The sequence below is a fragment of the Lithobates pipiens genome, unplaced genomic scaffold (genome assembly GCF_037356315.1).
Source record: "Lithobates pipiens isolate NorthernLeopardFrog02 unplaced genomic scaffold, aLitPip1_a1.2 Scaffold_23, whole genome shotgun sequence".
Lineage (NCBI taxonomy): Eukaryota > Metazoa > Chordata > Amphibia > Anura > Ranidae > Lithobates > Lithobates pipiens.
Genome location: NW_027507785.1, coordinates 247,339,745 through 247,365,796, shown reverse-complemented (window position 1 = coordinate 247,365,796; position 26,052 = coordinate 247,339,745). Strand labels below are relative to the sequence as shown.

Genomic DNA, 26,052 nt, shown 5'->3' with positions numbered 1-26,052 from the left:
TATTTTAGATGATGGCCAAAGAAGCAAACAGTGACCAGGTAGTGGGGAAAAACCAATATAATTCTAGGATGCATTACTAGAGGGATCAAACCAGCAGGAGGAAGGAGGTTCTGATTCTCCTATATAGAGCTTTAGTTAGCCCTCAATTGGAATACTGTGTCTGGAAAGTATTATTTTACTGAAAGGAGTTGATGCTTTGAATAGACGTGAATAGGAGACCTCTCCTATTAAATGATGCTTGAATAGGAGAGGTAGGGAGTCAGTCAACAGTAAGTGACAAACGCTATATACTCGGAGAAAAAAAAATGTACAAATAAAAAAAACAACGAAAAAATGGGACTGACTTGAACTACTTAAGTACCAGGAGTACTTGTTTAAGGATGTATTTATTCTGCCGTCACTCTTCTATGTTTCTATGGCTCTTAAGTCTCCAGAAATCATCCCTGCAATAATCTTTGCGTATTTGGGCCTGATCTTAGACACTACCTTGTAAAAGGCCCTTCTTCCCCTAGACAGACTCCAGTCTCTCTGCTTTCTCATTTATACTCTGCTGTCCAGGAGCCATCCAGTCCTCCGTTTCTTTTGCACGAGGTCTTGGGCCTAAAGATGTCCCTCTAAAAGGTTCAGTTTCACTCCGGATCATTGCAACTCAATATTCTGGCAGTATGGGACAAGGACTGCAGTCTCATCTGTCTGCTTCTTGCATGGTGGGTCACAACTGGCAGCGCTGGAAAGTGGGAAAAGCCTTCCTCCCTTATGATGGCTTGGCTGTTTAAGTCCAGGTCTTGAGGGACATTAGTCCATCAGATTCAGTCATCCCTACACAAAAGCCAGGAAATTGACTGACTACTTGCAAGATCATTTCATCTCAAAGTAGAGATGAACCCTGCTTCTTCGGTTAGCATTTGGTCTGGAGTATCAAAGGTCAAATCTGGGCCCTAGTGTTTCGTCCTTGAAAGCCTTCGTACAGGGTGGTGTTCACATTGTTCCTCCTGTATGTAGGCGTCTCAACCGTTCAAAGACTGCCATGTAAGCTTATTAGTGATATCCCTTTGTCTGTCCTTACTAGCAAAGTTTCCTTTCTGTCACCATCGCTTCTCCAGGTTTGTAGGTTGATGATCTTATCCTGTAAACAATTCTTTCTTGTGCTACACAAGGACAAGTTGTTTTAAGACCCAGTGCCTCTTTTCTTCCCAAGATGGTTTCTTTTCACCAGAACCAGGCCATTTTTCAGTCATCTTTCTCCTGCTACTAAAAAATCTTAGGAGATTTACATTCATTGTCTATGTGCTGTTCGTGTTTATTGCTCCCTTTCAAAAGCACTACACTGTTTGTCATTCCTGATAGTCTCTGTAAGGACAGCCTTTTTCATGCCTACACCCTCAAGGGCTTTCCTGGTCATATACTACTCTATTAGAACAGTTAGTGCTTTATGGAAGTTTTTTTTTTTTTTAACATTAGTCATTTGTTTCTCAGGTCTTCTGTTGACATTCGTTAAGTTTTAGCAGGTAGATCTTCAGGCTCATCTTCAGTCATGAAGTTCTTCAGACAGCTGTGCAAGCTCTCTTAAGTCGCAATTTAAAACCAATTTTTTTTTCCCCCTTTTGAAAACCATTTTACCCAGTTGTGTATTTTTTTTTTGCCCTTGATCTCTTTAAATAAAAAAATAAATTTTGTTTGTCGACAGACTTAAATGGCCAAGAGTATTTCTGCATATAGTAAGCAATGAACATTCCCATATGCTACCTAATTTCATGAGCCGCATAAGACCATAATGGATTTTTTTTTTTTTTGGAATAAGCAATAAAAACGTTATAACCTTAGTTTTCTCTAATTATTAGGTGTCTAATTTGCATTATAAAGGCACAAGGTTAAATGTTTTGAAACTATTTATGTTAAAAGTATTTTCCTGTTTATAGCTTTGGGAAACCACATTCAGGTGCTCTGCTGCCATCTAGTGGGCAGCATTTTCTTTAAGGGCCCGTTTGCACTCTGTGTAGTTACATTTCCTTATGCATAAATGCAAGTAACTGCAATCACACATTGAAAACAATAGTTTTCTCTGTGTCCATGTTCACGCCAAAACAGTGTTTCACTGTATTCCAGGGCTGTGCAATATTCAACATGTTTGAATAATATCACACTACTTTTGGATGGCCCTGCATGTCGCTCAGCAAATGGTGTAAAGTGCCACTTTGTGCACTTCAAATAAAGTCCACTAAACAAAAAACTGTTTGTGTCCCATTAGGGAATTGTTTTTTTGCTTTCTGTGCCCTAGACACAACAGAAATTAAGAGGAAACCTAGAAATTCAGGAAATTGCCCTATTACAAATGTTCCAATTGGAAGGTGTCCCTCTTCTGGTGACAACTTATAATTTTGGATGTTCCACTGCTTCTGTTCTGTGATAGTGGTCACCAGGACAAATTAGGAAAATGTAAACAGTGCCAGCTGACTGATTCTAGCCTTTCCCTATTCTAGCCAAAGTAAAAAATAAATAAATAAAATAATGGTTTTAGGTGCACTTTACATTTTGAAGGATGGCTATATAGTTTTTCTGTGAGTACAGGTTTTGAGTTGTAATATTTGCCTTTAAGCAGTGTTAATTTTGACATCAAATTTTGATTTAGTTTTAATTGGTCTTTTGACTAAAATGCCATTTGTTTTAGTCGTATTGTAGTCGACTAAAATGGTATTTAGTCAACACAAATATTTTAGCTGACAATTAACGCTGCCCTTAAGTAATTATTATTTAGTACATTTTTTTTCCTTAAATCTGAACTGCACAGAAAGGTATATTTCATTGTAATATTCTAAGTACTGTGTGTGTTTAAAAAAAAAAAAATAAGTAAAGTACCTATCCTTTTTTGCTCTTCTTAGATTATCCTATAGATTCTATATCAAGAGATGACAAATCTTCAAAAAACCTGCTTGGTTCTGCTACAAGTGAGTGATAAATCTATTTGATTAGCAATGGTAAAACAGATGAATATGCTTTTCCAAATGATTTCTTTGTAAATGGTTGGTTGCACATGCAGTACATTAAACCATTCTCATTTTAGGTACATTAAGTAAGGAGGTGTGTTTATATTTTATATGCATTGTACCTAACATTTCAGTTTTAAAACTCATTCTCTTATTTTTGCACTACCCATCCTGTTACAGATGACCTTTAATACATTTTTGATGGGTACATTTTTTTTTTCATCATGGTTTCTATAGCATTTTGTTGGTTTTTATTCTGTGACCTTTCGGTATAGTTGAGACACAGGAAAGGTACTCTCAAAAGTGATATTGGCTTCAACTGGATGCCAGAGGTTTCTGTCACCGGATAGCTTCATTAATCTTTTGGAGACCCTGAATGCCATTGGCACACTTATTTTAGTTACCCATATGTTCACCTGGTATTTTGTGCTTAGTAGGAATACATGAAGAAAAAGTCAGACTGTTATACATGAAAAAAGCGAGATGTTGTCTGGAGACCTTTGCTTTTAGAACCCTGGAGATTTAAAAAAGGCATTTAAAATGCAACTTGTGCCCAGGCTATGAAAGATGCATTTATCATTCTTTTAGCTCTATTCTCCTGTGTAAAAATGAAAAACTGTAGCTGCTGACTTTTAATAAACAGTGGTGCTGGCAACTTTACTATGGGCACCCGACTGTGACAGCTTGTGGCTTCACAGCCGGGTGCACACTGTATATGGTCCCGCAGTCTTCTGGGACCTGTCGCATGTCCCAGAAGATTGCGGAAAGGGAGGGGGTTGTTGGGGACAACTTTTGCTTTCGATTGTGTAGCCGGGCAGAGCTAAAGTGGAAGGCGGTTATCTGTCAAAATTGGGTACCTGATCCCTCCTCCCCAAAAGCTCAATTTCAGGAGCAGGGGAGGAGGCCTTAAAGCATAACTTCCCTTTTTTTGAGTGGAGCTCTGATTAAAAGGTATGTTCATTTGAAAAGAATGAAAAATTTATATATTTAAAGAATCACTAAGTTTGTGTTCTCTAGCATAATAATTTCAGATGTAACGCTCCACATTTTGCCAGACTTACCTTTGTTTCATCCAGCTGCATGACATTTCCCTTATTGCAGTGGCACCTAATCTTCATGCCCTTAAAATATTCTCACCTTTGTCACCACAGTTAAGTTCATTGCAGTGTAATTACGATAGAATATCAGGACCTTGCATGTGTCCAGATTAGAAATCCTGCCTTATGGACAGCTCGAATAGGTTGGGGCAAAACTGCACCTCTCCTGCCCAGGGTTTGACTGCCCACACTATAGATAGTTTCCCCTCTCTGACATCAGCATGTGAGGGTTGCACTGCAAACTTAGGATGTAGTTTTGTGAAGGCATGCATGCTTCACGTAAGGCTGCCAAAGAGGTGCCAAAAATGCACACATGGATACCAGGCACTTTTATTGTCTCAAGTCCACTTTCAGTCATTTTTGAAGAGCTTAGAAACACTTATTGGTTGTTTATATTAGAGGTTTGTCCTGCTGCTAAGTTTCTCCTAGTCATAGAAAATAGCTGTGATTTCACTACCTGTTGTTTTTTCCTATATCCTATAAAGCTCTGTGTTTTTATTGCTTGCTTAGATACTTTTAGTGTGCATAGTCTGGGCACAGGTTCACTTTGGCTCTAAAAATATAAGGTAGAAAAAAAGTATTTTTTAATGTTGATGTTGTTCAAGTGTAACCAAGAATACATCTCCATGAACATAATAGGAAAGGGGAGTTGAATATTTCTGTGACAAGGATTGAAAGCCGTATAACTAGATATTGGGGACAGACCACGGATGTCCAGTTAGTGTGCAGATTTGGCTTTCTCTTCTGGAAAGCTACTTGAGCCCATTATATTTTAAGCATAATTTTATTACTAGAAAATAAAACGATTGGTGTTAAAGCCTGTGGAAAAAAAAATGAAGTTGGGTAAAACTTTTTGTAGCGTCATCTTCGAAACAGATGTCCACAGAGACTTGAATTGTTTTTAGCATGAACTGCCTGAGAGCTGCAGCTGTCCCAACTCTTCCTGCTCATTTACACTCAGCACCAACGTATATATCATTTTCACAGTTTCTGTATTGCTGAATGTATGTGACTAAACAGGAAGGGTTCTCCTTGGGGCCAGCAGTCCTTGTGACAGCTGCAGTTCCCTGGCCATTTTGCAAGGAGATATCCACTATTAATATTACCTGTGTAGCCTTCTGTTTTGAGCTACAAGACTACAATAAGAGCCTCATGGCATTTCTTTTTGAAGGCTGGTTTGAGGTGTCTACTTTAATTTCTGTAGAAATGGCTTTGATGCTTTGACCATTGCTGCTGTCCTGTTTGTTCTGTTTTGGGCTCATTTATTGTTGCTGCAAGCCTAACTGCTGAATGCCATCTGACCAGCTAGAGTATTTGACAGTATACAAGTGCTGTCATTTTTAAAGTGACAAGACTCAAAATCTATATACCAGTAATGGTATTCTGTAAATAAGCCTGTTTGGAAAAAGCTAGTTAGAGGACTCCTTTAGGGAGTAAGTAAAAAAGCTTGTTTTTGTAAATCCATTTCCTATAGTTCCAATTATACCGCTCCTGAAATTTTATATATATATGTATATTATAATTTTCAAAAGAAGTTTCCATAGTGAAGCGGTAACAGTATTTTGAATCCAGAACACTGAATGTTTGTCTGTACCAGCCTTTCTCCACCTTTTAACACAGGACACTGTTGTAAAAAAAGAAAAAAAATCAAGCAAATAATTATTACATTATATACAGTTAATGGTAAAAAAAAAATAGTTGCACTTGTCATAATAGGCAAAAGAGCAAAAAGGTGTATATGTCACTCTATACAATATAATATTATTGTATAAATTGTACTATTCTATACAATATTTTTAGAAATACTACTGGAATTAAATGAACAATAGTCAGAAAATAATCGCAGTCAGTGAAAATCTTAGTGTTTCCTCACACTGGTAGTCAGTGGAGATATCCTTGTTTCCTATGATGATCAATATAAAAGTGCCCAAAACATTTGTGGTCAGTAAATAGCTGTCAGTCTAGTGCCACCTTGCTTTCTAAGTCACTAAAATGCTCCCGGTCGTTGATGGTCTGTGAAGGCTGCCTTAGACTCATGAAAAGTGGGAGAAGAAACTCCTTAGATTGGTGGAGTCCATAAGAGAAAGGCACATTACATTACATTACATTGTTGGTCAGTGTGAAGAATGCCCCATTACAGACTGCTAAAAATATCACTATATCAGTTGTTGTTTATCTGGAAGTCAGAAATTGATCAATGAACTTCCAGCCTCTCCGGGGATCCCAGATTGAGAAAGGCTGGTCTATACTGTGCACATTGGTTAACTGGGACATAAGTCAAGCACAAAGAACACAACTTGGTCTACTGTACTGACTTATAGTGTATATTTTCCCTTAGTGACAGTATTGATATGACTGCAGACCAGTAACATTTGCTTGTGTTCCCTGCATTCTCTTCAGATGCCATTCTTAGCATGGTGAATAATCTTGCTGCTAACATGCTGGGTGCGAATACTGAGGAAGCGATCTCTGAAGGGAAAGGTAGCTGCTTTACATTTGTACTTAAGTTGAAACACTGGTTCAAAGTGAGGCATATATGAAATCCTATTGATAGTTTGTCTACAGCAAGCTATTTAAGTAATTGTTATAATACTATGTAAAGTTTTACAAACCAAGATACTGGGAAACTGAGAATGTCTTTTAACAGAATGATGAGGACATCGTCTTCAGCAGATCTCTGACAATGCTTACAGGTCAGGTCAGGTAATGTAATAGAAAAGATAGGGGGGGGGCTTTTTAGCTGAGTGATTTGCAAAGAAGCTTTTTTGCTGCATTGTCATATACGTTATGTGTGCCAACACTGTATATACCATATGCATTGTATGTATAGCTGCCACAAGTCAAATGGTGTTTGTCAGCAGCTTGAACAATGAAGACTTTACTAAAAATTGGTGTGTCCATTTATAACCAAAACTACTTTGGGAAGGTGTTATCACTTTACACCTGCAAGCATGTATGCAATTGGGGTGCCAATTTAGCATTGCCTCAACTTTTTTTACTTGCACTAATAACTATGGTTTGTGTGTCATCTGGATCTGCTCAGAATCAGTCATGCTGTCTTGGCCATTTTTTTTTTTTTTTTTTTTTGGGGAAGGTCCTGTAACACAGAGCATTATGGGTATTAGTGTTGCAGAATCTTCCATATATACTGTTTTACTGGGCACTTCCTGATAATCATGCAGAAACCAGATCTTTGTGCAGTACTGAAAAGCAACCCCAGTGTGATGAGATGGACCCAATTAACTGGTATGGAGCACCTTACTGCTTCTGCGTTGCCTTTTAGGAGCACATGAATCTGATATGTCAATGTTGCCTTCATGGTGATTTCACAATTGAAATGCCTTCACCCTGCACCAGACCATTTTACTGGCAATCCTATAAAGATGATGGGGCAATGAGACCCAATTATTAGGAGCACTTTATCACAAGTTTTAAAATGAGCAAGGGACAGTTATTGTGCAGGCCACAACTTGTATATCATTAAAGCCTGCTTAGACAATGGTGAGACCATATTTAGGGATTATGTTCAAAGTTGCTGAATTAGTGAGGAGCCCTATATGCTTCTAAATGCCATGCAGCCCTGCAAATGTCCTACTGTACTTGAATGGGTTTGTAAACCTTGCGGATGGAATGCTTCAGTGTACGCAATGCATTGCAAGTTATAAAGACTTGCTATGCCCATTACAGATGACCAAGAGTTTTAGACTAACCCCAAAAAGCCAACTTTACACTGTCCCTGGGAGTAGGAATGTTCAAATCACATAAACTGTGAACTGTCACTCAACGTTCACTATATATTTTATAATTTTGTTCTTTTTCCACTTTTGCGTTGTGGAAATGGGCATTTCCCTTTTGCCACCTCCCACAATATAATGTCCATAATATTTAAGTGACATTGCAATGTGGGAACTTCAAAAATATGATGGATGGCTTTGCAAGGGCACCTCATTGTGAACAAGTGATACATTTATGCTGTCGGCTACCAGCTGAAGCTCCTAGTTTATGGCATCTCAGGTTTTCCACAGGTTTATTTTAACATGGTTACACCACTTTGGTATTTTGCTTTCTGTATTTCTGGTAAAACAGGTTACACAGAAGATATGTATGGCCACCAACTATATTAGGAGAGTGAAGGAAATACTAATTAATATACTTGTTTCTTTTAAAGTTTTGAATCGAAGCACACCTAAAAATGTTACTGCAGAGATTGTGGAAGAAAATGCAAAGACTGCTGAACAAGCGCCATCTACACCAGCTACGTGAGTGTGCAGCTATTAGCATTGTGTATGCAGGTCATCTATTATATACAATGGTCTCTTTATTTCATCATCTACTTCAATTTGGTTACATGTATTGCTGCTCGTATATAAGGTAGTGGTGTAGCCTCCTCTGCTTTGTCTTTATTGCCAAAATCTGAAATAGGATTAACCTCTTAAACAGAGGTTACCAATATTAGATTTATATCATGCCTGAGCTATTCAAAAAAAGTGTCTGTATTGTGTGTGTTTTTTTTTTTTTTAATTTAGGCACTAGATGGTGCTATTTTCATAACATGCATATGGTCTGCAGATCAATAGCAGCTATCAGCTCGTGCTGGTAAAGAGACGCTGCTCCTTTCTGTCTCAGGGGTATGCTGAGACTTCTGGACTAATTGTGTTAGGGTTGTTGGGTAAAGTTTTTTTACTTAGTCAGGACTTGGGACTATCTTTATGCAGAATAGCTCTAAATATACAGACAGAGTGCACGTTTTGCTAATGCTAAAGTTTGTCTTTTTTTTTATTTATTTTTTTTTTTTTTATACACTGGTTGCGTAAAATGGTGTATGTGTACAGTATGTATTTATATAATGTATACTATCTATAGTTGATATAGGTTTTTGCCAAATTTTATTTTATGGAAGACTTTTTTTACTTTTCTCTGTTAAGAAAATATGGTTTGCCTTGCCCATGCATTTATCAAGATAACTGGGAGGATTTGCCTTCTGTGTCACCTGATAGGTGCAGGCTCTATATCCCTTAAGACAAATGTAAAAAGACAGCACTGTCACCAAATAAATCAATAGAATAAATACTAATTCATCAAACAATACTTTGTGAATTCATCTTAAAACACAAAATGATCGCCAATATACAATATTTCTTATGATCCATTAATATAAATCATATCGCTGTTTCGAATCCCAATCACAACACCACCTGCCTGGAGTTTGCATGTTCTCCCCGTGCTTGCTTGGTTTTCCTCCGGGTACTCCAGGTTTCCTCCCACACTCCAAAAGACAGGTAGATTAATTGGATCCTGTCTAAATTTGACCCTACTAGGTATAAATGTGAATTCGGGACCTTAGTTTGTCAGCTCCTTGAGGGTAGGGACTGATGTGAATGTTAATATATAAATAATAAAAAAAAAAAAAAAATATATATATATATATATATATATATATATATATATATATATATATATATATATATATAATATTTATATATTTTATTAGTGCTGGGTAAATTGACAGCACTATACAAGTACCTGAAATAATAATATATCCCATAACGTGTCCCTTGCATAATATGCAGAAATGAAATACAATAAAAGTGCTAAAATAATAATTTAGGCTGTTAATACAATCTTGAAATGTCCTTTGCACATGTGAAAAAAATTCTCCTACAGGCCAGTGCTTATTTTCAGTTGTTTGAAAGTGTCTCATGCCAAAAAAATATTTTAAGTGTTGATTTCATACAGTCCATCAGTCCTTGTGATATCCTATTTCTGTAGCGTTCTAAAATTGTCTGATGGACAGCACTTTACAGGAGGTGGATATCACACCGATTGATAGACTATGGGAAATAAACACTTACCTACCTATAAAATGTATATTTGTGGCATGAGATACTTTCAATTATAAGAAGAAAAAAAAAAAAAAAAAGAAAAGGCATACAGATGACTTTTTCAACGTGATAGCAGCTTCACGAAGTAAAGCTGGGGTGTGTTCTTTGGTGCAGATTTATTTAGTGTACATATAATAATCTATACCCCTTTCATTTGTACTGATGATTGAAAGTATCTTAAAAATGAAACAATTGTTCAATTCTGTTCATTTCACTTCGATCTCTGTGCTGATTTCTGAGAAAAGTAGTGAGCCAAGCGCACAACAAAGAAAACCTTTGCTTGCAACATTTGTAAGAAGTGGTGTTTAAATGTTTTGGCAGTTATATAAAACTACAGCAGATTAGCATAGACCAGAATTTTTTAATTGCATTGGATGTCTTTTGCAGTAAAATATAAAATATATATTGCAGCATAATAGTTTTAATATTTGGTGTTTTGTTCTAAAAAGTCTGCGGACTGGTTATTTTATATTGCTGATTTGTGTTTTATAGTAGTACATACATCTTTAATAAAACTATAATTAACTATGCCACGCTATTAATTTGCTTTGTACTTTGCAGGATGGAAACAGAAAGCATTGCACCCCCTACAGTATCTGTATCTGAACCAGAAATCCCTAAAGAAAATCCCATTGTCCAGCTAGTACAAGAGGAGGAAGAGGAGCAGCCCAGTCAGTCAACTGTTACTCTTTTGGGTACCGATGATCAGGAAGAAGAAAAAGAGTCCTGGTTTGAATTTGAGACACAGATTTATTGTGGTGAGCTAGCAACTATCTGCTGTATCTCCAGTTTTTCTGAATATATTTACAAGTGGTGTTCAGCTATTGTGGCCATTCACAGGCAGCGTAGTAAAACATATGAATATAAGCGCAGAGAGGAGAATGATTCTCAGTCTACGCAACAAACTTTGGTAGACCCGGCTGCTACTCTGGTCTCAACCGAACCATCTGAGACCAAAACAGTTGAAAAGACCACAACGGATTTTATTTTGGTGACTCCAGGAGATGTTTTACAAACTGATAATTTAAACTCGGACACCCTGGAACCTAGTCACACTCAGGCCATAGCTCAGTCAGTTGCTGGACACGTGACCACAGATAAACCTTCATCAACCGCATCCCTTTCAGAGGCAACTAAAACCATACACAGCCCAAATCTTGGTCTTCTTTCACCAGAAGCTGTACCGGAACAAACGCAGGAGGTGAAAATCAGCGAGACTTTGATTTATGCAGAGAAACCAACTGTAAACCATGAGCCCAGCAGTTTACCAGATGGCAATGACCACTCGGTCAAAGAAACGGCCGACTACTCCAACGTTATTAAACCAACGGAAAGCCTGCCAGTTCAGGAAGCCACTCTAACTGTAGACAGTGATTTGGAAATAAAAGAAATTACAAAATCAGCAGTGAGTCAGCCTGTTGAGACTCCACCTACTGTAGACAAAAAAGAGGATGAACAAGTTACAGAGGATGTCTCTATTAATGGGAACTTGCACAGAATTACTACTGATTTCTATGCTGAATTACAGAACGCCACTGATCTGGGCTATACAAATGGAAATCAAGTACATGGTTCGAACCAGAAGGAATCTGTCTTTATGCGTCTCAATAATCGCATTAAAGCTCTTGAAGTTAACATGTCCTTAAGCAGCCGCTATCTGGAAGAACTTAGTCAGAGGTAAGTCATGCCCCTGTCTATTAAGTTGAAGATCTTTATTTTCTTTTCTGCTTTATTCATTGGGGAGAAAAATGTTTTGTCAGCTTGTACATATTAAAGTGACCTTGTCCACCATTCCTAAAGTGTGTGTGCGTATTCAGCATTTTTATTTTAGTAGTGGATAATGAAGTGTTGCCCTAAAGAAAAAAAAATTATCCTGTTCCTTTAAAGCATAAGATGCATAGTGCTTGTGCTGTGTAACTTTTACTTTTTTAAGCTGTAAAAAAACTAGCTAGTCCTGCCAGTTCCTGTTTCCCTCCTGTGTGTTCTGACCATGGTAATCTAAGCCCTGATTACCGTGGTCAGTTTATGTGCCTCCCTCATTCCGCAGTTCTCCCTCCCCTCTCCCCCTTCCTCTACCTGTCGGCTCGTATGTGTAAGCTACCCATCTTCTCCCCTTCTATCGCCGCTTCGAGCAGTAGTAAAATTATTGTTCACAATCACTGCTAGCCCCTCTGCTGTATGTCGTGTTTGTTTTTTGTTGTTTAATTCCTCTTCTAAATAACTTCACCTCGCCGATCAGCAGTTGCATGACCACCCGACAGACGTCAGAGGGAGGTCTCGGACCCTCCCTCTGTAGTACATACATTGGATATACTGGCAGGTGGTCAAGTGACTGCTGGTCTGCGATGAAAAAAAGGCTAATAAATTTGGTTGCCTTTAGGCTGCATTCACACCTGAACGTAGCTTTTTCAAGCGTTTTTTGCGGCGTTTTTTACCGCGATCCGCTGCGTTTTTTACCGCGATCTGCTGCGTTTTTGCCGCGTTTTGTTGCGAATTTGTGCAGGGCAAAAGGTCACCAATGTTAAGCATTGCAGATACAGCGTCAAAACGCCCATAGAAACGCTCTTTGTCGCGCTTAACGTTCGAATCGAGCGTTTCCATTAGTTTCTATGGGAATGAAAACGCCCAAATCAGCCCGATTCGCGCGACAAAAAAGGGTACGGAACTTGTTTGAGCTTCAGGCGTAGGGCTTCAGGCGACTTGGAGTGGAGATGTGAACCATCTCCATTGAGAATAATGTATTTTTTTCCCCTCCAGCGTTTTTTAGCTTCAGGCGTAGGGCTACAAAACGCTCAGGTGTGAATGGGGACTAAAGGTATCCCCCCTGTCATGCTGGCTTTCTTCTACAGTAGTATAATCTGCTTGTTTAGGTGCTGTAAGGAAATATACCTTCCAGTTATTCTGGGCAACTCTGATGTAAGCCCTGTAGTTCTTGGAGGCCCCAATGATGTAGTTGTGTTTCTGCTTCCATCTCCTCCAGCGCATTCAGAAGACAGTCCCAGGTTTTGTTTTGTGAGTGGCCAGGAAGAAGACCTCCCCGTTTAAAGTGAAAGGATGATATGTCTGCCTTTATTAAGAAGGTAGAGACATCAGCATAGTGCTGGGGTCTGTGAGGCCTGCAGAGCTTACATCTAAATGTTATCGGAAGTACAGCGCAGTGTAATGCAGTTATCTTAACTGACACGTCCTAGAAAGCCTTTCCTTGCACTGCAACTGTGTACATTGAGTAAATGATCCCTAAAATATGTTGGCTCCCTTTATAAGTTTAACTCCTTTGTGCAAGTAGTCATACTGAGACATTTCTTCACAAATAAAACGCATAAGGCTAAATTCCCAAAGCCAAAACACAAGGATAAAGATCTTTAATAAGTTATTTATTTTCCACAGAGTCTACGAGGCTGAAAATAGATTTCTTTGGGCTCATGTTAAAGCAGTGGTGTCCAGCCTATGGGCTGCATGTGGGCAGGGCTGGATGGATGCCAAGAATGCTGTGTTTGGTATAGCAGCCACGGTGGTGGCCATCTCAGACAAGCCAGACACAGGTACATCTGGAGGGATACCATGTTTGGCATAGCATTGGTGGAGACAAATGCATGGACTCCTACTAGCACCAGGCAAGTAAGTGCTGTATGGCTGGATAAACAGGCCAGCCATACCCCACCCACAATTCCCTCTTGTACCTTGTACTTAGTTAAAATCAGATCAATAACTTGTGGCCTGCCTGACTTTCTGCTCATCAGCTGTCTTTGAAGATGAAGTAAACTCCGTTTATAACTCTTCCTTACTCTATTCAAAATGAAAGTCTTTAGTTATACTTTAAAGCTTTGTGAATTGATCCTATAGTGTGGCTTTTACAATACACTAAATTCTCTAAAGCCGTTTTTCTGAAAATTAGATTTTAGTAAAACAATGTATGAAATGGCACATTTGGTTGGCACTGCATATCTAGGTTGATTTTGTACTACTTGGAAATCTGGCATAAACAAAAAAATTGTATACAATTTCTGGATGTGATAAATGACCACTTGGCTGCTGATTGTATCCATATTTTTACTGAGTGGGCTAAGGGCTTAATTTTGAAGGTAAAATCCAGAGGTTGCTATTGCTAATCTAGTTTACCTGTAGCTAGCCTTCTATGCTTTTTATTCTGGGGTAGAAATGGGGGTTACAGCAAATGTGTGTCTTTGCCATGAATGGGCAAAACATGAGTTTAAAGTTGTGACAGCAGAAGGGACATCATTCGGTGCGAAAGCTGACGCAGGCTTTACCAGACATATGGAAGGAAATCACATGGCAGGTAGTTCACTGTTTAATGCAGTTGTACATTTTTTTTTTTTCTGTGAGAGCTAGCTTTAAAATGTTTTTAACAAATGACTTGTTATAAAGGTACCGGAAGCAAATGGAAGAAATGCAGAGAGCTTTTAACAAGACTATCCTAAAGCTACAAAATACTTCAAGATTAGCAGAAGAACAGGTACGTTTGGTAAATTGTTAGTATTTGATACACCTGCTTAAAGTAGAACTATAGGCAAAACTTTTTTTTTTTTTTTCTATTTTGGACAGAGTAAAGAAGGGTTATAACCCCTGTCAGCTTTTTTTTTTTTTTGCCATCTGTGTCCCATTGTGGAGATTTCCCTTCACTTCCTGTCCCATGGCTAAACAAGAAGTGCGACGAAATCCCTGCAAATTAAGGGAATTGCTTGGGGACCCCCAGGCCACTTGAACCAGTGTCCCCATTGGAAGATTTGACCTCCTATTACTTTTCTGCGGATGAACCAAAATTTGGGGTTTTCTTTAACTTTCACTTTTAATGATAATGGTAAACGGCACAAATTAAGAGGGTGAATATCCTTATTGGGGGCACACACAGGTATTCTAATCTCTGCAATCTATCCAAAAAAAATGTTTGCCTTTAGTTCTACTTTAAAGCTTAAGTTTAGTCAAAACTTTAATAAAAACGCAAAAGATTAGTCTGATGTATTCCTTGTGCTGCTAGCTCTTACATTCATTCAAATCTTCCTCCATCGATAACCCCCCTACTCCTGCCTCTGCAATCTTCTGGAGTTAATGGGCACTTACAACAGGTGACGGACACTTTAAGAGTGCCCGCCATTTTCTGTGGAGCTCCACCTGTACTATAGTTTTGATGAATAAGATGACCCATTCGTTCATCTGTCCTCCATTCAGATTTTTTTTTTCATACAATGAATCAATAGTACAGCTTCTCTGAATGATAAAGCTGGGTGAAGAAAGCAGCCATAGTTAGGCATTCCTGATAAATGCCTGTCACAGGTCCGTCTACTGTATTAACCCTGGCCACAGGGTAGGGGGGAGGGAGAACTTGGAGGTAGATTTCAATGAATTTAGGAGCCAGCAGCACAAGCAATATTACAATTATCCATGTGTCCAATGTGTCCTTTGTGCTGCTGGCTCCTGCATTCATTCAAATCTTTTTTTTTTTTTTTTTCTTCTTCTTTTTTCTTTCCTAAACCTAAACTTATACTTTTATTTCTGCAGGACACAAAATAAAATTAAATTCAGACTTTATTCTGCAGGTGTCTTCTCCCATACTATTGACTGCTGCCTAGTAAATTCCCCCATCTTGTATCACAAAAAGCTGCTAACAGCCTCCTCAGATACTGAGGGAATGCATCTCAGGAGGGTTCATGGCAATCTACAACAGATGTCTATGTGATACTCTGCATCATCAGGGGGCTGGCTGATTTCGGAAGAAACAGCCAGCCCCTGATGAACAAGAGGAAGTTGGCAGGGTGGGAGGTGTAGGATAATAAGCATATATTGATTGGTTTGCTCAAGTTAGTGTCTACAAACTGTGGAATATTTTTATTTGTTTACACTGCTCAAAAAAGGGAACACTTTGAAAACACATCCGATCTCGATGAATAAAAATATCATGCTAGTAATCTATACTGATATAGCCTGAGTAATGTGTTGGGAACAAAAGAATGCCACATTGTTTGATGGAAATGAAATTTATCTAAACTAATACAGTGATCAGTGCTAAAAAAAAAATGCACTGCCACTGTACTAATGACACTGGCTGGGAAGGGGTTAACATCTGTGGGGATCAAAGGGTTAAATGTATGTCTAACCAGTGCTTTACTACTGTGGTGCTTTGCAGAGACACAGGATCCATGCTTTCTGAACAAAACTGTGATCTGCCTTGTTTACATAGACCATTATTCTGCCTGTGTACTGAAGCATCGGCGGGTGCCGGCAGACATAGACTCTGCCATACCCACCGATTAGCTCCCACTGTGTCCAATCACAGTGGGAGCGGGATGGCGCGTGTGCCTCAGACCCGGAAGTGCAGAATCGCGTACAAGGTATGCGATCCTGTGCAACAGAGCCACCTTGCCTCAGTATATATATATATATATATATATATATATATATATATATATATATATATATATATATATATATATATATATATATATATATAGTCAGCAAACGGTTATTGAAACAACTACACATGTACAGGGATATGCTTTGTTTTAAATTTCATGTCTGTCTGAGTTTTACAACCACTTTAACTCCTGGGCTTGAAACTTCAAGCTGTCAGAGAGCCATGATCCAGCACTTGCATGGATTGTAGCGGGGAACCGGAGAGTTTGTGCGCCCTTTTTCTTCGGTCAAAAAGTGGCTATCCCAGACCAGTTGATGAAATGACCTGACATATAGGTGGTTAAGTAAATCATTTGTTCATGTGCCATTGCAGATATCTCCTGAAAATGCCTGCCATGCTGCTCTACCGGCTTTATTACTTTGTCAATGACATCAGAACAAGTATGCAGATAAGGAGTTCTGAGTTGAGCTTTTCTTGTTGCTTACTTATTCTGGGTCAAACGAAATACTGAAAACATTTAATCAATATGACAACCACGCAACTAGCCTTTTCAAAAATGGGTCAGTAATGTCAAGCTACATACTTTTCTCTATAGCTACTTACATTGAAGACCACAATTGCTTTCTTTTACGCCTGGTGTTGCGGGCGAAAGGGCTAAAATAAAGCTACAGTTGTGCTCATAAGTTTACATATCCTAGTAGAATTTAGCTTTGGTTTCAACAGAACCCCAGATTTTCCACTTCTTGATTAGCATTTGAACACTGCTAATTGGCATTCTAAATTCCTTAGATATCTTTTTATATTCCTTTCCTCTTTTATATAGTTCAACTACCTTTTCCCGCAGATCCTTTGACAATTCTTTAGCTTTCTCCATGACTCAGAATCCAGAAATGTCAGTGCAGCACTGGATGAAAGATGCAAGGGTCTGTCAGGAGTCCATAAACGCTTTGACCTTTTATACACACACTAATTACAAGCAAACAGATCACAGGTGAGGATGGTTACCTTTAATAGCCATTCAAACCTCTTTGTGTCTACTTGTGTGCATGTTATCAGGCCAAAATCACCAGGGTATGTAAACTTTTGATCAGGGTCATTTGGGTAAATTCTGTTACCGTTATGATTTAAAGAGTATACACAGTTGATTGATAATAAATGGCTTTGGCCAAACACTAACCATGAGTGAAAAATGTTTTTTGTGTTCTCAATCATATTCTCCGAAAAATGGCCAACAAATCATAAATTCTGCCAGGGTATGTAAACTTATGAGCACAACTGTAACCTGTTGCTTCGTACAAAGCAGGTGTACTTAATTTTTTTCTCCTTTTTTTTCTGTTGGTTCTTGTGTTCTGTAATTTTAATGGTACAATATCTTCCTACTTCCAACAACCTAGTTTATTTTGTACTAAACATACCGAATCACTTCTGTTGCATGTTGTCTATTAGTTCCAAAGACAAATCTACTGGGGATAGTGACAGTGGCTTACAATGTCACAAGCCCCTTTGTGACTTCTCTATAGGAATATACAGAGAATGTTTTTCCAAAAAAGGAATTGTGAAATTCAGCTCACAGCAGAAACAAAGGGGAATTTACCTGCAGATCGCAATGTGAGACCTGTGGATGTAATCAATTTTCACTTTGCCCAAAAAATAAAGGTTTTAGGGTATTTGGACCACAGTATGTAGTATTTGTGGTTAGGTGAACAGTCTCTGTTGAAGAGCAGTCTCGACAAGTGATTTTTACCCTTTGACTGTCCAGGAAATGTCATTGCTAAAACAAGCTCATATTGTCGAAGTGATCTGGATGCCACATGTTTAAACTTCTGTGATCCAAATGTGTGCTCACTGTCTGTGCTAATAATCATCATGGATACTGAACATTATATCCTCCTATGTACTGTATACATGAGCATGCATGATATGTTATGAAATAACCTTTGCTTTTATGTATCTGTTGTCAGGATCAAAGGCAAACTGAGTCTATACAACTTCTACAAGCTCAGCTCCTCAACATGACCCTCTTAGTCTCTAATCTGTCTGTCTCAGTCTCTGACCTAAAACAGGAGGTGAGTCACTATTGGATTATTTAATATTGGCTTTCAGTTGTACCATGTTCCAAAAGGCATTCCAACTAGCAGTTAGGAGACCTGTCATTTTTGTAGCTTTGTGTTTCAGTGTCCTGCTCCCACTCAAACAGCCCCTTTACACTGCCCACGCAATAAATGCTCCAGACATGTGTCCACCACATGTCTGAACCTAGACATCAGGGGTGGGAGAGACGAGTCTGTCCCGTTGTACTGTGCGTGCCCCCAGCTCACAGGTCATTGAGTAATTTGACTTCTGCAGCCTGGAGTACTGCTGCCACTTATCCGGTCTCTGTTGCTCTTTTACTCTATCAGTTGTGGCTGACATCACTCAGCTATATACTGATTGCAGAGGTTACAAGTAGGCTCCCGCACCCTCTCCTGAAGATTCTATATTTTGATTTGCCCACAGCTTTAATGAGTTCTACACCATCAAGACTCTGATTCTAAGTTGCTCTAGTACTTGACTGATGAAACTTACCTTTGGGGAATCAGTCTAATACTATTACTCTCGAATTAAAGGAGACTGTTTTGGCTCTTATCGTCTGACTAGTCAAAATTGCTCAAAAGAGATCTAACCACTGATTATAGAACGTATGTATCAGGTGCAAGAAAATGAGCGAATAAGGGATATCAAAAGTCACTTAGTGGTAAAAGTGGATATCCCAATATAAATCTTGATGAAAAGTGCCAACGTCCGAAATAGCTGTATACAAAGGAAAAATATATAAGGGACTTATGGACTTTACAGGCACCAGTAGGAGACAAAATTTCATTAAACAATTTTATCAGATGGTTGTAGCATTACATTTTATCTCCGATGTGCTGGAAGCCTCCTGCCTCATTTCTTGCATGTGTTTTAGTGTTTTATGTCTGCACATATATATAAAGAACTTTTGTAAAAAGACATTCAATCTGCTGCCCTGCAAGAAATGGCATCTCTTTGGACCAGCTCTTGATAACCTCAAGGATGCTACTGATGACGAGCACTTTTTTCCTAAGCAGAAGAAACCTAAGGAACACACCATGAGGCCTTTTTTCCTTTTTGCTAAATACCCCTTTTTGTTTCCCTTGACCTCCTTCTCAAGGCCCTCCAAACTTGGCTTCTCATCCACCCTTAAGGCCTGGCACTTATTCTGCCAAATCCTCAAACAAGCTTTCCACTGTATGAAGGTGTGCTGCCACTTTCTAGAGTTGGGGGACAGTTTGTTACATTTACTGGCACTTGGACAGCTTACATTTCTTATGGTTGGCTGGCAGGGTGTGTTATCCCAGGGCTACAAATAAGAGTTTTACATGCTGTCCCTTTCTCGTTTTCTTTACTCCAGCCTTTTTGGCACTGTAGAGATGAGCAGGTCTCGCTCAAGCCCTCTCGGCTCTTCTGAATCGGGGTGTCTTTGCCCCATTTCCTGTGGCAGAATGGTTTCAGAGGTTTTGTTGACTGTTACCCCTCTCTGGATATAAAGCTGTCAGTGTCTCAATTCAGGTCCAAAAACTCTGCACAGAAACTACCTAATCTGTTTATTGCCTTCCATCAACATACGTTTACTGCCTTCTGTGGACATCTTAACATAAAATACTAGAGAAAGATATTGCAAACGTATATCAACAATACACATCATATCAGAATATTAAAGATAATTATCGCTATGCTCAGATGTTGGAGAGGGCCATAAGCCATGAGGCTTAGGCCCCAGCCGGGAGGGAAAAGCGTGGCTGTTCACGCTATCCACAGCCTGCACACTCGAGAAACTCATTGCATTCCGGTGACGTCATCCCCCTTTGCCTGGACACCTTTGTGCACTTCAAGCATCGTGCTGAGAACAGACTCCACCACAGCTGGCCAAAACAACATCAATCAGTGTTTGATCAACACAGGATGCACAGAACAGGAACAAATCGAGGATTAACTACACAGAGGACAGCCCCATTTGGGATAACACTACCTGCCTTCTATTAACTTCAGAAATGTGAGTGCATTGTGAATATTTTTACTGCATATTAAAATTTATTAACAATCTGCACCCAGAAGCGCCTCTTCTCCCTCTCTTGTCTCCAAAGGGAAAAGGGACTATTTCTCTTCTGTGTGTCTCTCTTCTTTTTTTTTTTTTTTTTTGCACACTCTCATTCATATCCACTCGTAACCACCCTCACTTGCCTCCTAGCCAATGAAGTATTGCCAAGTGGTAGTCCTTCTAATATTTTGTCCATTCTCCAGGAAGCGTGCTGTATTTTCCACTAGGGGCCAGCGTTTGTCCATGATTTGCCACTGTCCGACCTGGGTCAAATCTTCATAGACATCTTGGCCTTTGATCTTCTGTAGCTCAACCAATCAGTCATCTTGGCAGCAGTGGCTCTCTTTGAAGCTTGTAATCTCACACATCACAGTAGGTGGGCTTGAGACAAGCCCTTGGTGTTCTGATATGCTACAGATTTTTGATGTGTAACTGGTTACATTCCAACTTGGGGCCATCTGCCTTTATCAGCCAGGGAAATATAACATAAATATGATATTAAATCGTGTTGAATTCTAACACCTGTCCTTAAGCCACTCATCTACGCTTTGGGTGCTTAGCAAACTGCTCTCTCTGATATGCTCGCCTGGCACCTCTTTGTAGAATACTTTAATAAATTGCCTCCTGTTGGAACAGGTGGCATGGGCTCTGTCAGACAATGTGGCTTTGGCTGTCCAGACATTACAGAGGTTCAGATGGATTGCAACCTTCATAAATCGCATCTAGAACCAACCCATATTTTGGAGTATCTGAGGTTACCTGCTGGACTCGGCTCAGGCCAAAGTTTTCCTTCTACAGATGAAACTTCAGACGCTCTGGTTTCAGATTCAAACTTTCCAGTCCAGAACTGTCGTAGACTCTGCTTTTTGTGTTCGACTTCTGGTCCTGATGGTAGCCATTTGCCCAGTTTCACACTAGACTAAACAAAACATTCTGTCATTGTGGGACAAGTTGTTCTGCTCTCTGTACATACCAGTTCATTTGTGCAGAGTATGAGGTTGTGCCTGGCTTGGTGACTCATGAATCTGGCTATGGGACTCCTGGAGTTTTGAGTGTTTGTGCTGCCTCTGCAGTGTTAAACCATTCTGCTTGGAGAGTCATTCATCTGAATTCAGACAATGGTAACGTACATCAATTATCAAAGGAGGAACCTGATGTTTCATCCTGGCAATTCCTGTGATGGTAAAGCTTGGAATTCTACCTCCCTTAAGGTACATAATCGGATGTGAAAGGTATATTTCATTTGGTGTGTCTCAGAACTTCCATCCCAATTCTCTTTCCTGCAGCTGGATCTGGATTGAGCCTGCGTCAGAGGCTGCTGGCCTCTCATTCTTGATAAGACTTTTTACAGGGGTCTCTCATGTAGCTTCCCTTGTCTGTTCACCTGTGACTCCATTGGTCCAGAATCTGGTTCTTTGTGCATTGAAAACCACCATTTGAACCTATTACAGACATTCCTCCTTTTTAATTGCTCTCAAAAGTTGGTGTTTCTTGCAGCTGTCACCTGGGTGAGACAAGTATCTGAATTGGTGGCCTTCTCCTGCAAAGAACCATGTCTGGTTTTGCATAAGGACAAGGTGATGTTGAAGCCAAAGACTTCGTTCTTGCCTAAGGTAGTTTCTGCCTTTCACCTCAACCAGGCATTGTTCTTCTGTCCCTCTGCCTGATTCCAATTTACCAAAATGAAATTTCCCTCCATTGTCTGGATGTGCTTCGGATTGTGCAAGTCTATCATTCAGCCACTGCTTATTTCAAAAATACTAATTTGTCTTACCAGAGGGACCCTGAAAGGGTGCAAAGGCTTCTTATTTTCACCATTTCTAGATAGCTTAGACACACCATCATCCAAGCTTATGCTTTCTTGGATCAGATTTCACCCTTTGTTGTCGAAGCACATCTGCTAGATATGCGAGTGATGCTTGCGGATTTATTGTAATCATGCATTGGTTTCCCAGATTTGCAAGGCTACCATTCGGTCACCAAAAGTCCTTTTTTATGTTCTACCAGGTAGATGTTTGGGCCTCATGCGATTCCAGCCTCAGTGATTCGATTCCTCAGATGGCTCTTTTGAGCTGCAGGCAGTTTCTAACATGGTCCTCTTTTCTTAGGCCTGTTAGTATTTGTTTGCGGTGTTGCTTTAAATGGGCCGAAAAGAAAATAGGATTTTCGTACTCAAACACCTTTTTTATTTTTTTTTTGAGTCCATTGACAGGCACAGGTCCTTCTGGTTTTTATCATGCTGTCAGTACTACTTTACTAAACTGAAGCTTGTTGGCAGTAGAAGTGGTTATCGAGCTGGCCTACAATTATTTTTGCCGTGTCCAATCCTCCTGTAGGTGGCAGTATAACTTAAGGTTTAAATACTTCCACTATCCCTCAAAGGACTCGCGTGTATGCAAAAAATCCTATTTTACTGCAATGTTAAAGAGCTTGGCCTAAATCAAATGGTATTAATATTATTATTCTATACAATAACATTTTGGAAATGTTTAAAGCGGCCTTTCTCAACCTTTTTAATTCCGAGGAACCCTTGAAATAACTTTCCAGTCTCGGGGAACCCCTGCTAAAAATTACTATATCTACAACACATGATACAATAGTGTGATAATCAGTGGGAAGCATACTCCTTGCAATTGTGGTCATTGGGAAGAATAACCCCCTTACAGAAAGCAAAAAGATCAATGGTGTCAGTGAAAACTTATCAGAGTGAGAAATTTCTCAAAGAAACCTTAGCAACCTCTGCTTGCCTTTAGTGGCACTTTAATAACCACTATTTAACTGGGAATTTTTGGGCAGTTACAAGCATTTCCTAAGGACTCCTCTTTTTTCTTTGCTCAAAACAGCACACAAACAATATACACCATATGCAGTGCTTTGCGGTATGCAGTATTTTGAAAAAAGTGTCCTGTATATTTTTCATCCGTTGTGCTGCATTTACAAGTCCATCCATAATGAATGGGATGCCACACCTCACGTTTGCAATAACACATTGCAGTGGTACACTTTTTAGTATGAAAGATCCTTCAGTGTATGGATATTTTATATGTGGCGTTAACATAATGTGACTCATGGTGACAAATCTGCCGAAGGACTTCCTTCTCTATTACATACATGGGCCTGTCTTCCTAAAAACACTCAGTGTCATGTTTATTTCTGTATTTTTCTGAATCATTCCATTCATCAGCCCAGGCCAACGATTAAGACTGCTTATGTCTTTTATTTTGCACTACAGGTCTTTGATCGGCAGACTTATTTAATAATCTCCCTAGTGCTCTGTGTTGTTTTGGTAGCACTGCTTTGTTTACAACGTTGTCGAAACACATCACAGTTCAGCGATGACTACCTATCAAAAATACCTAAAAGCAATAACTATCCAAGTCCCAAACGGTAAGTACAGTGATGTTATTTTTCAGGCATCAATCATAATGGTGGTATGTGGAGCTTGGAGGCATAGGTTTCTGGTTATTTATAGGTCTGCGTACACAATTACTCTTGTAATGTTTGGTAGGTACATATAATTGAGTTACCAGGGTGGCTACTGTTATGCCAAGAGAAGCTTTTCTCTATTCTAAAGTTACTTCCAGGATAATACTTGGCAGATACAAAGCCTATTTTACAAACGATATATATTCCCTAACTATCTGGGACGTTTTTTTGAAATCTGCCCCTTTTCTGACTAATCAATTGGTAAAGATAATCAGCTGGACAGGTTACAAAACACCTGTGATCACTGTATAAACTGCACTTTTTTTTACACACTGAGCCAAGCAAGACATGCAACTGCTACCCATTTGGGGGTTCCATTAACTGCTTCCTGTCAAATGGCTGCTCCGATCCTGGGTGGACGTCATATGATGCCCTCATCATCCATAGCCATTTATTGTGTACTGTTGATCTGTGATTGGTCACAGACGGGGCCAATCACATTGCATCTGTACTATGTGATAGCTGTGACCAATCACAGCCATTCATAAAAGTAATTGCTTAGGACAGTGCTCATCACTGAGAAATATATCATGAAATACATTTTGACGTAAATTTATGAAGAAAGACTTGCAAAATGTTATTGCAAACTAAGACAACACTTTTTGAAAAAAAAAAAAATGTTTTCTTTTACAAAAAAATAAAACATTTTTCTACAATGTTGCATGAGTAATTGTGATTCAAAATGTGACAGCGCTGAAATCGGAAAATTTACCTGGGCAGGAAGGGGATTAAACATGTTTGGTACTGAAGTGGTTAGGAATGTTGGGCTTTTCTGCACATGTTCCCAAAATGCCAAAGTGTGAATAGGACCTTTATAAAATTAGTGATCTCTCTTGCTGGAGGACAGTTGGATTGTTTCTGCATGTCTGGCTGCTCTATTATGCCTTTGAGCGGTGTTGGCCTACATTTAGACGCCAAATAGCAGCAGCCAGGGGAGGCTGTGAAGCAAGAATTGGAATCCTGCCAATAGTTGTAAATGCTGCCTGTATACACTGCGTGCAACTGTCAGAGTCAGCGGTTATATTTGTACTCTGTATAAATCCTACAGTACACCGACACTGTTGGCATGTAGCTGCACATGCAAATCTAGCCTCCAACTATCTCTAAATACAGCTAGGAAGAAAAGAACAGCTGCACACTACAAATGGTCAGTGTGAAAGGCACGCCTCACCTCCTGGTTTCGGACACGCTGTCATTTGCTAATAAAAACGTTGGAACGTTTCTGTGGTGTGCAGCGGTTCTTTTCTTCCTATTGATAATCGGTGGCGAGCCGTGGCTTGCACCCAACACATCTGGACTGTAGAGGAGTCTTCCTTGTTTGAATCTAAAATACAGATAGTTGGCGACTAAATTGGACAAAAACCAAAAGAGAAAATTGTCGGCCAAACAGTGACTGCATCCAATCAGGTGCAGTAATTGTTCAGGTATTCACACAGCTGAAAATGCTGCCGCTGTATGAATACAACAGCCAGTGAAGACTCTTCCATCCAAGCTTTTTGATGGGGATGAGGAAATTCAGTGATTGGTCTTCTGTCCCAGTCTACAAGTGTATGGCTAATGGAGCTGCATGATTCTGGCTAAAATGAGAATCGCAATTTTTTTTTGCTAAGAAGATGGATCACGATTCTCACGGCGTAACAGCATTCAAACAACAAAACAAAAAAAAAATTGGGCTAACTTTGTTTTTTATTTTTTATTCATTGAAGTGTTTTTTTTTTTTTTTTTTGAAAGACCGCTGGGCAAATACAGTGTGACCTAAAATATTGCAGCAATTGGCATTTTATTCCCTAGGGTCTCTGCTAAAATATATACGTTTGGGGGTTCCAAGTAATTTTCTAGCAAAAAATATTGATTTTTAACTTGAAGCCTCAGAAAAAATTTAGACTTTAAGTGGTTAAACTTTCTGCATTTACAGGTTGTTGAAAACTTGACAGTCTGCCAGGATTATTTACACAGAAGTTCTAGCCCTTTGATCTAAGGAGGAAGCTTAGTTACAATGTTGCAAGTTAAAAAAAATAAAAAAAAAATAAAAACTTGTCAGACTTCCCAGATGTTTTCTTTTGACAGCTGAGTGAGCAGATAGTTTCTTCACTTGTTTACATGAAAGAATCGGCAACCTCTGCAGGAGAGATGT

At 39.2% G+C, this 26,052-nt stretch overlaps 1 protein-coding gene across 5 annotated transcripts in view; it reads left to right on the top strand.

The window, feature by feature from the left end:
* Nucleotides 1-26,052, top strand: part of SUCO (SUN domain containing ossification factor) — a 156,419-nt gene that overhangs the window by 106,982 nt on the left and 23,385 nt on the right. For all 5 annotated transcript variants that reach the window (XM_077452996.1, XM_077452994.1, XM_077452993.1 and 2 more), the window contains 7 exons: nt 2,880-2,945; nt 6,482-6,562; nt 8,250-8,340; nt 10,525-11,640; nt 14,350-14,437; nt 18,295-18,399; nt 23,665-23,819. In XM_077452996.1, coding sequence (XP_077309122.1) covers nt 2,880-2,945; nt 6,482-6,562; nt 8,250-8,340; nt 10,525-11,640; nt 14,350-14,437; nt 18,295-18,399; nt 23,665-23,819 — 1,702 coding nt within the window. The remainder of the gene's footprint in view (nt 1-2,879; nt 2,946-6,481; nt 6,563-8,249; nt 8,341-10,524; nt 11,641-14,349; nt 14,438-18,294; nt 18,400-23,664; nt 23,820-26,052) is intronic.